Source organism: Mandrillus leucophaeus, unplaced genomic scaffold (assembly GCF_000951045.1).
Source record: "Mandrillus leucophaeus isolate KB7577 unplaced genomic scaffold, Mleu.le_1.0 Scaffold10, whole genome shotgun sequence".
Lineage (NCBI taxonomy): Eukaryota > Metazoa > Chordata > Mammalia > Primates > Cercopithecidae > Mandrillus > Mandrillus leucophaeus.
In genome coordinates, this window is record NW_012098098.1 from 1,066,110 (window position 1) to 1,081,585 (window position 15,476).

General features: G+C 45.2%; 1 protein-coding gene across 1 annotated transcript in view; it reads right to left on the minus strand.

Annotated features, from left to right (window-relative positions):
* The window catches only part of HSDL1 (hydroxysteroid dehydrogenase like 1), a 22,254-nt gene extending 7,015 nt beyond the window's left edge, over positions 1-15,239 (minus strand). Inside the window, exons 1-5 of the mRNA XM_011971298.1 lie at positions 15,091-15,239; positions 6,252-6,313; positions 1,947-2,172; positions 834-1,279; positions 395-622 (exon numbers count right to left, since the gene is read on the minus strand). Of these exons, the coding sequence (XP_011826688.1) occupies positions 395-622; positions 834-1,279; positions 1,947-2,166 (894 nt within the window). The 5' untranslated portion in view covers positions 2,167-2,172; positions 6,252-6,313; positions 15,091-15,239. The remainder of the gene's footprint in view (positions 1-394; positions 623-833; positions 1,280-1,946; positions 2,173-6,251; positions 6,314-15,090) is intronic.
* Between the last annotated feature and the right edge of the window lie 237 nt (positions 15,240-15,476).

Genomic DNA, 15,476 nt, shown 5'->3' on the forward strand with positions numbered 1-15,476 from the left:
ACACATCACTAAACCTAGCTAATTTTTGTATTTTTAGTAGAGACGGGATTTCACCATATAGGCCAGGCTGCTCAAACTCCTGACCTCAGGTGATCCGCCCACCTCAGCTTCCCAAAGTGCTGGGATGACAGACATGAGCCACCACACCCCGGCCAAAGCAGTATATTTCACCTTTGAGGTGCCACATAGATTGAACTTTGAAAGAATTTTGAAAATTCTTTAATGTAATAATCTCACAAAAGAAAATTTAGTGTCTTAACCAAAATTATTAAGTGTCAGGCTTCAAAGTCAGAATTTATAATTCTCATCTTAGGCTTTAATCAGATTCCTCTGTATCACTGAGAAAGGTTCAGGATGCATTAATCTAATTATGAGACCTGAAGCACACTCCTACCTGAATAGAATGGGACCAGTACCCTGTGGTCCTTTTGGAAATTCCAAGAGTAGAAACAGCATGATGTGCATAGACTTTTGGCGAAGGCACCAACCACGAGCACCTGTGCAGAAAGCTGCTGGGTGCTGTCATGCTGGTGGCTACATAGAAAGGGATTAGACTCTGTACAAAGATTCCTTTAGAGGCATATTCATACTGCAAGGCTCTGCTGAAGTGGTCTAAATAAGCCTGTTGAGACAGAGGGAAGGAAAAGACTTTTAATTCTGGGTGAACTTGAAAATCCAGGAGAAAAAAAAGATTTGCTTATTATCAATTCAGGAAAAAATACAGGATAAGCAAATGTGAGTTGCTGACAAAGAGTTCAACAAATCAGACCAAACAATTGTTAATAAATGTTCTGTGGTATTAGGATTTCATCTTCCAGTAAGTAATATCTGACCTTAGAAGCAGAAAATGCAGCCAGCTGAGGAGTGGGTTTGCAGCAGGAGCCAGAAGAGATCGTGACGATGGCACCTTTCTTTCTCTCCACCATTCCGGGTAACACGACATGGACCATCAAACTAGCGGCGGCTATGTTCACATTTATGATGTCCCAGAGCTTGTCCTCAGAGAGCTGAGTGAAATACTGCGGGTAGGGATAAAACACACCCACGTTATTTACCAAGATGCCAATGTCTCTGTCCTTCAGGGCTTCTCGAATTGGAAGGTAGATCTCACGGCCGCTGCTGAAGTCCGCAACTATAATATCAGTTTCCACTTTGTACGTGTCGGCTATGTCTTTAGCAACAATCTGCAACTTCTCCTCATTCCGACTAATCAGGATGATATTGAGACCTCGGCTTGCTAACTCCTCAGCGTAGGCTTTTCCAATCCCATCTGTTGCACCTAGGATGCAAGTCAGGAAAAGTGAGCATGCGCATTTCATGGTGTGACCCTTAAAATGGACCTGAAGTACCCCCTGTCAGGTTTAGTCAGAGAAAAATTCACACTAGAAGTCAAGTGAGTTCTAATATCTACGAGTCAAGGGCACTGTTGCTGAGTCAGGAATGTGAAGGGCGCATGCTAAACACTCTCCCAGATATCCTGACACACAGACAGGGAGTTATTTTACATTCACCATATTGATTAGGAGACACAGTAGGAATTTGTTTTCAAACTATTATCTGGCTTGAATGAGTGGCAGGAGGTGCTTTTCTGGGAAATCTTCATAAATTAAAATGAAATTCAAAATACGTGAAGCATTTCTGAAAGTGGTGACAGTTTCTAAAGACAATTTTAAAACAGAGAACAAAAAGGAAAAGCAAGTGGTAGGAAGTGGGTCTGGAGGAGGCCTGGGAACAGGAGAGAGCAGAATAGGAAGGATACCAATCATGAGGCAAGTTCTTCCTGAGATGAGAACAGTAAGAAAATGTGAACATAATCACGGCAGGAGCCATAAGTTTTATTTTTTTATCAGCATGTTCCCATAAAAACATCACATTAAATTCAATAGCTCCTTGAAAAATGCATCCGACTTCATAGAAAAGATTATTTTGATTATAAAGTAGGTTACCACTGACAACGGCCCATCTTCCATACTGCTTGATCAAGTCTGCTCTGCTCCCCAGGCGGGGGATAAAATGCAGCCTGATCAGGCTGTAAAAGTCACAGATGACAGTGATGCTTTTTCTGGCCGTATACCAGGCTCCAACCAAAGCTAGAGCTTCCATATAGCAATTGCAAGACCTGGCGATTTCCCTGTACAAGAGGTAGAAGCTGTCAACAGCAGCCATGGCAACCTGCAGGGAGAAGGAAAGAGAGAGAGCCTCTTTGGTTAATAAATTAAAGGAACATACACAGTCTGAGTGAAGACATCCAGCTGAGGGCATCAGATCTTGTCAGTTGTGCATTCAAATAACAATAACTTTTCAAATGCACGTGACCCATGGATTCAGTCTGTCTGTCTGTCTGTCTATCTATCTATGAGACAGAATCTCACTCTGTCGCCCAGGCTGGAGTGCAGTGGTGTGATCTTGGTTCACTGCAACCTCTACCTCCTGGGTTCCAGCGATTATCCTGCCTCAGCCTCCCAAGTAGCTGGGACTACAGGCACATGCCACCACACCTGGCTAATTTTTTATTTTTAGTAGAGATGGGGTTTCACCATGTTGGCCAGGATGGTCTCGAACTCCTGACCTCAGGTGATCCGCCCCCACCTTGGCCTCCCAAAGTGCTGGGATTACAGGCGTGAGCCACCATGCCTGGAGATTCAGTCAATTTATGATCTCATCATTTAACATCTGTAGCTTATAAAGTTACTTTCTTCCAAGGAGACTAATCAAGATAACTACCAGAAGTTACCAAATTCCCACTAAAATCAGGTACTACACTACATGCTGTGGCTACAGAGACAAACACAATATGCTCTGCACCTGAAACATGCTCCTAGTCTAATAATAACAAACACAAAGCTTCTAATTCATACAGCGGAGGTACCTCTATTTCTTTGCTTTATTCACAATCAGCATGTACGGAGGACCTACTACCTGTGTAGGGACAAAGGAGATGAAACAGAGGTGGCACTAAGACATGGCCTTGGCCTCAAAAGCTTACAATCCACTAGAGACAAAACTCGGCTTTCAAAAACCTTTACATCAATTTAAAAAAAAAATTTTTTTGTTTAAAGAGATACCCTCCAAGCCTGGAAAAAATGGCTTCTCAAATGACAATAGAGTGAGCACTCCTCCATCTTCTAACTTAATTTGTAGCCATCATGTTGCCTGGTCCCTTACATTTGAGGACAGAAAAATCCAACACAACTCTGGTGAGTGTCCACATAGCAAGCACATACTAAGCACCTACTAGGTTCTATGTACTGTGATTCGAAGGATTCACAGATGAACTAAATGACCGTCCCTAGGTGAAGACACAGACATTTAACAAAATAATGTAAAATGTCACATGATCTGGTAGATGTGTGCCTGCAATCAGAGATGACCCTGCAGAAGTGGACCAAGGCCAGGCATGGGGGGCCCTGGCCACAGACCGAGTGAGTGGACTTCATATCAGGCTAAACCAACTGTGTTCATCCTGTGAAAGACAAAATATCAAAACGACTGCAATAGACTACACTTATATTACAGGGAACTCAGATACACACAAACCCAAGGACACAGCTTATATTCTAAAAAGAACATTGATTTTAAGCCAAAAGAAAAAGAAATATAAAACTTCTGGGGGTGGTCACTTTTAAAGAAATCCCTTTAAAATAGAAAAAAAAAAAAAGTCTGGAACCTAAGAAAATACCCAACAGTAGCAGCAAAAATTAGCATAAGTTTAGGAAAGAATGGGCGAATTCCCTCCTACTCCACTGCAGTGTAATTTGAGCTCAACCAAGTTTTGCACAGTAAAAAAGGAACCAAGCAGAAGAAAACAAATTAACCACTGAAATGGAACACGCACAGGAAAGGCACCATATTGTGACAAAAGGCATATAAAATAATTTAAAAACTGTTGAATAAATATATATAACTGTGTAGTGTTAATTACAAATCAACAAAACATACAAAATAAATATGACTGAAAACTGAAGAAGTGGAGAAGCAGTAGGATTCCTAAATGCCCTACGGTAAGGAAACAATCTCTCAAAAACAGAAAGTTCCATAGTGGTACCGTGTGAAGTTGATATTGCTACCATATGAAGTTACCAAATTAAGCTAATGTGGCATTAAGTTTAAAAAATGTTTTCCTCGGCCGGGCACGGTGGCTCATGCCTATAATCCCAGCACTTTGGGAGGCCAAGGCGGGTGGTCAGAAGTTCAAGACCAGTCTGGCCAAGATGGTAAAACCCCATCTCTACTAAAAATACAAAAATTAGCTGGATATGGTGGTGGGCGCCTGTAGTCTCAGCTACTTGGGAGGCTGAGGCAGAGAATTGCTTGAACCTGGGAGGTGGAGGTTGCAGTGAGTCAAGATCGGGCCACTGCACTCCAGCCCGGGTGACACAGTGAGACTCCATCTCAAAACAAACAAACAAACAAAAAAGTTTTCCTCAAATGAAAAGTTGGGCCCCTTTATTCCCTACAGGTAAAATGCTGCCCACTGGGGCTCTGTGCACAGAAACTCACCTCCCGCAATGAGAATGCCAAAGTTAATCAGGAAAAGGAAACATTTTAAATTTGCCTAAGTACATAAGCCACATACTTAAGCTAAAAACAACTAAAATAAATGCTCCTTTGGGGTAATTTTTCTTTATGCACCAGATTGGCTGAGATCACCTAAAATATGAGCTGTCTAGTTCAACGAAGTCTTTCTTTTTTCTGAGCAATCTTCCATACAGCAGTCACCAATATCCCTTACTGCTCCCAAATCCTTTGATTGACAATCCTTTGAAATATATTCAAAGTTAGGGCCCCCCTTCTGGGTAGCGAATGAGCATGCCTGTTTCCAGATGTGCATGACAGGAAGGCGCGCCACCGCCCCTCCCACAACCCTCCTGCTGCTGGATATGCTGATGACGGGGCAGGTATCAGAGTTTTCACACTGGCTGCAGCCCTTGAACAGTCATAATTACTGGATTCCCAAAGACATGCCCAAAACAGATTCCCAAAGACATGCCTAAAACATTAATATCCTGTAAGACCAGTAAAAACTGAAATTTCAGCCAGGGACAGTGGCTCACACCTGTAATCCCAGCACTTCGGGAGGCCGAGGCAGGCAGATCACTTGAGGTTAGGAGTTCAAGACCAGCCTGGCCAACATGGTGAAACCTGATCTCTACTAAAAATCCAAAAATTAGCTGGGTGCGGTAGTGCATACCCAACTTGGGGGGCTGAGGAAGGAGAATCACTTGAATCTAGCAGGTGGATATTACAGTGAGCTGAGATTTCACCACTGCACTCCAGCTTGGGCAACAGAGTTAGACTCCATCTCAAAAAAAAAAAAAAAAAAAAAAAAACCCAAAAAACAAAACAAAACAAAAAAACACCTGATATTCTATGTTAGACCATCCTAAATTGTGAGTTCCAGAAATAACTCATAAAACATGTGTGTGCCTTTTGTCATAACTAATCAAACACATGGCCATGAGGAAAGTAAATGCAAAAACAATGACCTATATGTAATTACCTGTATGTACCAGGACTTCTCAAGCAAAACGTAATAAAACTGGGAATAACAAGCTATGACTAAAGAAACCTAGACACTTGGAACATTAAGCTTATTCTTCTAATAACAGGTAGGCATACATCTAGGCTGTTAAAACAATGTTTTCAATGAAAAAATACATAACTACAGGCCGGGCATGGTGGCTCACGCTTGTAATCCCAGCACTTTGGGAGGCCGAGGCGGGCAGATCACGAGGTCAGGAGATCGAGACCATCCTGGCTAACACAGTGAAACCCCGTCTCTACCAAAAATATAAAAAATTAGCCAGGCGTGGTAGCGGGCGCCTGTAGTTCCAGCTACTTGGGAGGCTGAGGCAGGAGAACGGCGTGAACCCAGGAGGCAGAGCTTGCAGTGCACCACTGCACTCCAGCCTGGACAACAGAGCAAGACTCTGTCTCAAAAAAAATAAATAAATAAGAAAAAAAAAAGAAAAAGAAAAAACAGATACTACATATCAAGATCAATGGGTTGTAGTCACAGCAGTATTTGTGGGGAAATTAGTTGCTCCAAGTGTACAGAGTAAGGCTCTCGCTACAAAAAGGTCAGGCATGCCTCATGGAGGGACCCCACACTGACGGAAGCTTCCTCCTTCAGCCTGATTTTTTTCAAGAATCTGAACCTTTTTGAAGTAAATATCTAGCAAAAGGTGGCTGACAACACAGGGGGCCCCAGTTTCTCTGCTGAGGTTGTTACCTGCCCTGGGGTCTCTTACCTTCTGTCTGCCAGTTCTGGGTCGTCAGCAGTATACGGCTTTGTCCTTCTCTTAAGGCCAATCTGTGAATAAAACCAACAAGAAACAAATGCTTTTCTTTTCCTCTTAGTTCAGCTGGGAAAACTATATTAAACTAACATCCAAGTGCTCAAAAATCAAGAAAACACAAAAATTCTTACGCCATGAATCTCCGTACGGCAGCAAACCATTTACTAAGCACCAAGTACCCTCCTCTCAGACTAAGAAAAGCGCCTGGCGTCTGCTGGGGACACAGTGCATGTGTCCTCAGGAACAGCTGGAGGGTGCCCCCCTTTTCCTATGCCTTTTTTCTTAGGGAACATTTCATCAAATGGGACAAAAGCCCATTCCAATCCCAGGGACCCTTGGGGAACCACCACCCAGGCACCACACCGGCGTCGGGGAAGGGAGCAGCCACAGCTGCCCTTGGTGCCTTTCTCTGCCTGTTGCCTATCTGGGTTTCACATGGGCCTCCCGCTGCCTCGCTCTGCACACCCCTTCTTCAGTTCCACCTGCAGCGTTCCCTGGAACATCCACATTGCCACAGGCTGTCCTGGCCTCTCTTTCCAAATTCCTGGCAGGGATTCTGGCTGGCCTACCTGAGTTCAGGTGTCCACCACCTGTCTAATCTCCTGGCACGGTGGCAGGGAGGAAGGTGTCCCACTGTGTTTGGGCGCAGCCCCCCGAGGCCGAGGCTGTGAGTGGGTCAGGTGCTGAGGAAATGAAAGGAAACCTCTGGTCCACATTTTCCCTCTCCTCCACCACGCACACCGCGCTGTAACTGTTCTGTCTCTGACCACCCCAGCAGGCTGCAGTCCTCCAGCGCAGAGGCCAAATTCTACTCCTCTCTGTTTCTCCAGCACCTTCCACAAATCCTGGCACAAAGAAGCTCCACACTACCACATCTGTGGCTGCAGCCCACAGGCAGAGTCTTTTCCTGTCCGGCTCTCGCTCTCCACACGGCAGGCTCCATCTCAGCCCCCAGCTCAGGAGCAGACCACCCACAAATTCCTTTGATCCTTTACAGAAAGAAAAGCTTGTGTGCTAAACCCACCAGGGACCTCCCACTCAGGCCAGCAGAGGAGACACACCCACTGCAGAGGTGAGTACAGGAACCTGGGGCTGAGAGGCTTCAAGCCCATTATGGCCCAGCTTCTCAACACCCCCACTAGACACCCCTCACCATCTTGTCAGGGGACGACCATCATGTGCAAGTACCTTAAACATGTGTTAATATTATGGTTGCCACGTATATTTTAAAAATCACAGACATCAGAGGGGGTGATGGCATTCAAGGTCTGGTCCTCAGCCTTGACAGATAAAAACGCAAGTTTTTAATTCCTCAGAGGCAGCTCAAGACGAAGAGATCTGACTCATATCCACAAAACCCACAGAAGACTGATACATTCAAACGCCGATTTAGGAATGGATAGTGAACACACAGCGAAGGGGCCTAAACACACATGGTCACTGGTCCCACAGTCTCTCGAGATCTACATGGAAAACCAAACTTCTAGAACAGCAATGAAAAATACAAAGCATCAGAGACTGAGGACACCATCATGAATAAACCAGGACTCCGTGCCACCCGGTATACACGGAAGTCAGAGAAAGATACACCGAGCAACTGCAACGTAAGGTGGCAAGGGTGCCACTGGGGTGAAACGGGTCTTGAAGTGTGAGTAGAATCTCTGGGCAGAGAGGAGGGAAGGGGCCTCCCAGGCCTGGGCCCACGGAGAAAGGCTCGGCACTGTCAAGGATCTGGCCTGTTCAGGAAACACTGGGAAGTCCCCCGCGCGGACAGCACAGGCTGTGCCATCCTGTGTGAGGCCCCATGTGTGCAGGTGCACAGGCTTGAAGGAGGCTGGGAGAGGCAGACTGGAGACGCCGTCACGCCAGACTGGAGTGCTTGGACCTCCTCCTTGAGCACCAAGGGAGGGAGCTGGTGGGGCTTGTTTGGGAAGGTAACGCAGCAGGGGAGGGGAGGGGTCCTGAGCCCTCGTCGCCCAGCTGGGGATGAAGGTGGGCCACACGGAGAGCACAGGCTCTGTGGCTTCTGCTGCTCCTCAGCCTCACCAGACACTTCACATATTCTCTCACACCCTGATGGGCCAAAAATGTTAGAGAACTGGAAATTAAAACTCATTCCCTCCTCTCCATCTTCTTCCCTACCCTCTGTACATGATGGAAAACAACATTTTTCTCATGACAAAAGAAAGCCACCACATTTCAAAAGCTCATGGCCTCTCACTGAAACTTGCAAAGGAATTTATCACACATTTAAGCCTAGAAGCCCACTAAGGCATATGTAGATATCAAGACTCGTCAAAGTTGCTTTAGGTGTCTGACTCATTACTGTTTTGTGGCTTGATTAGTGAAAGATATTAACCTGTGCTGCGGTCTGGTCTGAGCATTCGGACCCACTACCCGATTCCTGGTCCTGAATCTTAACCTCCCAGATGATGGTTTAGAAGGGAGGGCCTTTGGGAGGTGATCAGATAATGAGGGCTCCACCACCTTGATCTTGGACAATTCAGCTTCCCAAACTGTGAAAAGTGTTTGCTGTTTCCAAGCCACCCAGTTCATGGTATTTTGTTATAGCAGCTCAAAACCGACTAAGGCAGCCTACAACCTAGAGAAACCCATGATGCAGAAAGCAATACTAAAACACAGTAAAATTCTGATTCCTGTACAATCTCCCTGCAAAAAGTTATTCTAAAGCTTTGTTTTCTTAAACAGAGAGTAGAATGGTGGTTGCTAGAGGTAGGGGCATGGGTGGGAAGTTTTGGTCAAAGGGTATAAACTTTCAATTATAAAATGCATATGTCTGGAGATCTAATGTACAGTACGGTGACCGTAGTGAGCAATACCGAACTGTAGGCTTAAAATCTGCTTAGAGGGTAGATCTCAAGTGTTCTCACCATAAAGAAATAAAAAAGTAGGCCGGGCGCGGTGGTTCAAGCCTGTAATCCCAGTACTTTGGGAGGCCGAGATGGGCGGATCACGAGGTCAAGAGATCAAGACCATCCTGGCTAATAACGGTGAAACCCCATCTCTACTAAAAAATACAAAAAACTAGCCGGGCGAGGTGGCGGACGCCTGTAGTCCCAGCTACTCCAGAGGCTGAGGCAGAAGAATGGCAAAAACCCGGGAGGCGGAGCTTGCAGTGAGCTGAGATCCGGCCACTGCACTCCAGCCTGGACAACAGAGCAAGACTCTGTCTCAAAAAAAAAAAAAAAAAAAAAAAGAAATAAAAAAGTAACTGAGGAGATGAATGTCTTAACTAACTTGGTTGTAGTGATCATTTCACAAAGTATACACATATCAAATCATGTTGTACACCTTAAATTTATATAATTTTCTTTGTCAATTATACTTCAATGAAGGTGGAAAAATATAAAATAATTTTTAAAAAAAATTTTTAAGCTTTGTTTTCTCATCTCTGCAGAAAACTAAAACATCTGTGAACAAAACAAAACAAAACCAGAACTGTCTCCAAACTAGAAAAAGAAGAGCAATTCCCTATTATCTTTTAAGCATTATCTACTTCTACAGGTCAAAAGTCATCAAAAACCTACAGGAAACATTACAACTGCAAAAGCGTCATGGGACAATTATGGTCATAACTGCAAGGAGCAAAGTCACCTCTTCAAAGCACCACTGCTGTGGCCTGTAACCCGATCCCAGTCCACAGTGAAGGGGACTCCACTCCACCTAGCAGTGTAAAGGGCAATCCAATCAAATTCAAAAACCTTCATGAACCAAGAGTTCTGGGAGGAAAGTCCTGGCTGAAACATGGACATCACCAAGCTATCCAAATGCATGTCACGTGGGGCGGGTGGTAAAAGAACACAAGGCAGACTGGCCAGGGTTTTAAAGAAGACAAAGCAAGTAGGACAGAAAAAAGACAATCAAAGCACCAGTGAACAACAGTGTGCTGGGCAGAGTAATGGCCTCCAGGGATATCTACAGCCTAATCCCCAGACCCAGTAAATACGTTACCTTAAGTGGCAAGAGGGACTCTGTAGATGTGATTGAGTTAAGGACTCTGAGCTGGGGAGGGTGGGTCCAATGTCATCATGTGTCCTTGTAAGGGGGGCAGGAAGATCAAAGACAGAGAGCAATGTGACTACAGAGGGAGAGGTCAGAGAGAGCTCGAGTTGAGGGCGCTCTGTGCTGCTGTTTCGATGATGGACAGAGGGGAGGCTCACCAGTCAGGGACGGAGGGTGGCCTCTGGAAGCTGGCAGAGGAAGACAGCCCTGCTGACACCCTGACTTCAGCCCAGTCAGAATGATCTCAGATTCCCGTCTCCAGAAGGAAGAGACATCTGGGTCACTTTAAGCCACTACCTTTGTGGCAATTTGTTACATCAGCCACAGGGGATAAGGATAAACAGTGGGAGGAAGGGATGGATGAACAGTCAGCTCAGCTTTCAGGACAGCGAAGAGACAAGCTGAAAACTCTGCAGCCTCCCTCAGGCTAAAACCACTGTGTGTATTCAGGAGCCAGAAAGTCGGAGAGATTCCTGTCATCTTCGACTGGCCAGGGTAGACCTGAGGTCCCCCTCCTTACCAGCTGGGATTATCCAGCTTTTCAGTAAGGCTCCAGGGCTATGGCTGTTTTCATTGACAACATTTTTTCAAAGAAATCTTACTTTTTTTCAGAGTGTGAATCTGCCTTGTACTCAGCACTCCAAACCCTCTGTTCTTCCTAACCTTTCAAGTCCCATGCCTTCTCCTCAGTTCAATCACTTCCTGACAAGCACCACCAGCATGCCAGCCCTGGGGAGAAACTTCCTTCCTGTCTCTTCCCTTCCCAGGCCGTGGCACTGCCCCCGCCTCTGAGTTCCTCTCCATCTCTCTCACCCATGTGGCACTTAGCACACACTGCTCTGGATTCTATTTAAACACTCAACTTGCTTATATCTTGGTTTCTTGGTTGTCTAAGGAGAGCACAGGCCTCTGGAGGGCAGGAGATGTATAGAAAACAAATTTTTCTGTAACTAAAAAAAAATTTTGTTTTTAGACAGAGTCTTGCTCTGTCTTCCAGGCTGGAGTGCAATGGTGCCATTTCTGCTCACTGCAACCTCCGCCTTCTGGGTTCAAGCAATTATCCTGCCTCAGTCTCCTGCGTAGCTAGGACTACAGGTGCCTGTCACCATGCCCAGCTAATTTCTGTATCTTTAGTAGAGATGGGGTTTCATCATGTTGGTCAGGCTGGTCTTGAACTCCTGACCTCAAGTGATCCACCCATCTTGGCCTCCCAAAGTTGCTGTCATTACAGGCGTGAGCCACCGCGTCTGGCAAAATTTTTAAAATATATACAGAAGTATGTAAAACGTTTTATGCACAGTTCAAAGAACAATAAAACAGCCACCTAGCCACCGGTCTACTTAACAAAACCAGTGTCCTGGAAGTCCTGTACTCTGCTCCTCTGATTACAGCCCCTCCTCTATCCTGGAGGCAGCCTCTCTCCTAAATTCTGGAGTAGTCACTCTCTGACTTTTTTAACAAAACAGTTGTATACCCCAAGCATGTATTCTGAAGCAGTAAAAGTACTGCCAAGTTTTGCCTGGTTTTGAACCTCACGTAAAGGAGCCACACTGTATGGACCCTTTGGTGACTTCTTTCTTTCACTCAACATTATTCGCGAGACTCATCCATGCCCCTGCAGCTGTAGTCCATCCTCCTCTACAGCTGCACAGCACCTCACGGTTCGGATGCACTGCCGTTCACAGATCCCCCTGCTGCTGGTGCTGGGCACATGCATTGTTTCTGTTGGTTTTGACTATACAGTAAGGAACAGCACTGCAGGGAGCACTTGTCCCCATCTCCTGCACACCTGTGCAAGAATTCTCAAAGGCATCTGCCCATGGTTGAACTGCTGGGCCACATGCATTCCACTGCCAAATGCTTTTGCGAAGCAGAACCCATTCACACTCCTGCCAGCAGCAGGTTCGTGCCACTCCTCAATGTCACTGGCTGGTAGCGTCCAAAGCTTCACCTTCTGCCAACAGGGTGGCTGTGAAATGGTATCTCGTTATGGTTTTAATTTACATTTCCCTGGTTACTAATAAGGCTACAGTCCTTTTTATACGTATGTGCTGTCTGTGTTTTGTAATCTTTGAAACGCCCGTTCCTATCTTTTGTCCTTTCCTTCTTCTCTCAGAATTGTAAGAATTCTTTAAATAGTCTAGATACTAGCTCTCTGTATGTTTTGTGTCTCATTACAGTGTCTTTGATGAATTAAATGTGCCATTATTATTTTGAGACAAGGTCTGGCTCTACTGCCCAGGTTGACGTGCAGTGGCATGGTCACAGCTCACTGCAACCTCCGCCTTCCGGGCTCAAGCCATCCTCCCACCTCAGCATCTCAAGTAGTTGGGACTACAGACATGTACCACCGAGCCCGGTTTTTTGTTTTTTGTTTTTTTTCTTTTCTGGTAGAGATGGGGTTTCGCCATGTTGCCCAGGCTGGTCTCGAACTCGTGAGTTCAAGCCATCCACCTGCCTTGGCCTCCCAAAGTGCTGGGATTACAGGTGGGAGCCACTGCACCTGGCTGAATATCTTAATTTCGAAATAGACAGATGCATCAATCTTTCTGCTTTAGGGTTTGTACTCATTACGTTTTATTTCAGAAATCCCTCCTTAGCCTCAGGTCATGAAGAAATTTTTTTGAATTATTTTCTATAAATTTTACACTTTTGCTTTTTCAGTTTAAGTCTTTAATCCTCCTGGTGTTTTGTGATGGTGTGAGGCTGGGATCTCACGCAACTTCTTTTTTTTTCTTTTTGAGACAGAGTATCTCTCTGTCACCCAGGCTGTAGTGCAGTGCTGCGATCTCAGCTCACTACAACCTCTGCCTTCCAAGTTCAAGCGATTCTTCTGCCTCAGCCTCCCAAGTAGCTGGTACTACAGGCGCGTGCCACTACGCCTGGCGAATTTTTGTATTTTTTTTTTTTAAGTAGAGACGGGTTTCACCACATTGGCCAGGCTGGTCTCAAACTCCTATCCTCGTGATCTGTCCGCCTCAGCCTCCCAAAGTACTGGGATGCGCCCGGCCAGATCTCACACATCTTTATATTCCTCCTCAGCACCTGACATGCTGCTGTAAACAATTTTATTTAATAAATAGAACCAAATACTGCTTTGTGTTCAAAGCTTCAAATTTAACTCTTGAGAAAAAATCTAAGAAGCTTCTCATACTCTGTGTCAGCAGTTTGACGAAGTTAGTCATTGGTGTATCATGACTTTTTGGGATTTATTTGCCTTCACTGCCAATTTTTGGTATAGGACTAAACGCACAATGAAGCTGAGCCTAACAGCAGCAACATGGAATCAGAAACCTGGAATCTAGTCCAAGATCCAATACTTCTCACTGTCATGTCTGTATTTGTGCAATAAGAATTAAAATATTCAGACTACCCCACTCCTAGGCGGATACCTAAGATAATTAGAAACTTTTGCTCACATAAAAACTCCTACTTGCATGTTCACAGCAGCCTACTCACAACTGCCAGAAGGCAGAAACAAAGAAAATATCTATCAGTGAATAAATGAATAAGCAAAATGTGGTGTTACCCATACAAAGGAATATTATCCAGCCATAAAAAAGCATGAAGTACCGATACATACTACAACATAAACTCTGAAAACATTATGCTAAAGGACAGAAACCAAATACAAAAGACCGTATGTTGCATGTTTCCACTTGTATGAAATGTCCAGCGCAGGCAAATCCACAGATAGAAGATAAATTAGGGCTGCTGAGGGACAGGGGGAGAAAAGGGGTATGACTGTTAATGGGGTTGGGGTTTCTTTTGTAGGTGATAAAATGTTCTGGAATTAGTTACTGGTGATGGATGTATAGCATTGTGACTATAGTAAGAACTACCTAGTTATACACTTTAAAATGGCTAAAATGATAAATTTTATGTCATGGGTATTTCATTTCAATTTTTAAAAACCTACTTAAAAAAAAAGTACCGCCAATTTGTTCAACTCTGTGCCCCTGCAATATTTCTGCAGTAATTAAAACCAAAAACGGCCAGGTACAGTGGCTCATGTCTGTAATCCCAGAACTTTGGGAGGCCAAGGCGGGCAGATAACCTGAGGCCACGAGTTCAAGACTACCCTGACCAACACAGTGAAACCCTGTCTCCACTTTAAAAAAAAAAATTAGCTGGGTGTGGTAGCACGCGCCTGTAATCCCACCCAGCTACTTGGGAGGCTGAGGCACAAGAATCGCTTGGGCCCGGGGCGGGGGGGACGTTGGTAGCAATGAGCTGAGATCGCAGGCACCACCGTACTACAGCCTGGGCGACGGAGCGAGACTGTCTCAATAAATAAATACACACACACACACATTCTGAAAGGGGCCTGCCTGGGTTGGAATCCACCTCTCCATTTAAGAGCTGTGTGTCCTGAATGAAGTTACTTTGCCTCTCTCTGCACGTTGCTCACATCACCTGTAAGAAAGGGGATAACAGTTTCTGCCTAAGAACTACAAGAGGAATAAAATGACGTGGTGCATAGAAAGCACTCAGAACAGTGCCCGTCCATGAGTGTTCAACAGACCTAAGCTATTAGCCACAATTATTGTGTTTGATATTAGCTACTAGATATCTGTGGCGGTCAGAGTAAAACTGAGAACTCGCTTTATGCAAAAGATGCTGCTAAGTGCTTTATTCCTATTGTCTCACTTTATTCTCTCATTAACCTTATAAAGCGCAGCCAGATTCTCCTGTTTATACATGGGGAAACTGAAGCTTACAGAGGTAAAGCAGCACACCCAACACCCCACAACTCAGAAAGGGCTGCTTGCAATTCAGATGGAGGTGTAGAAAGGCGCAGAGTCCTGGCCAGGGAGCCCACTGTGAGACCCCCCAGACTGCCTCGCAGTCAACTGTACACATCCTGCTGGGATCGCCGAGGGGCGCTGCAGCGATCTGGTTTCTGGGGCTGTGTCTGGGTGGCACGTTTTCAGAACAGGGACCTGCCTGGTTCCTCTTCCAGCCCTTCCCCTCCAGCACCCGGCAAGGCCCAGTCAACACGAGCAAACTCGGAAATCCTATCTGAACCCAGGACCGCTGCATGAGGAATCGGCGTGCCCTTTCTTTAGGAGCTCAATTCTTCTGAATTATTTCCATTTTAGAAAAACACGGCAACAACAACTCAAACCAAATCGTTTAGAAAGGAGAATAAAG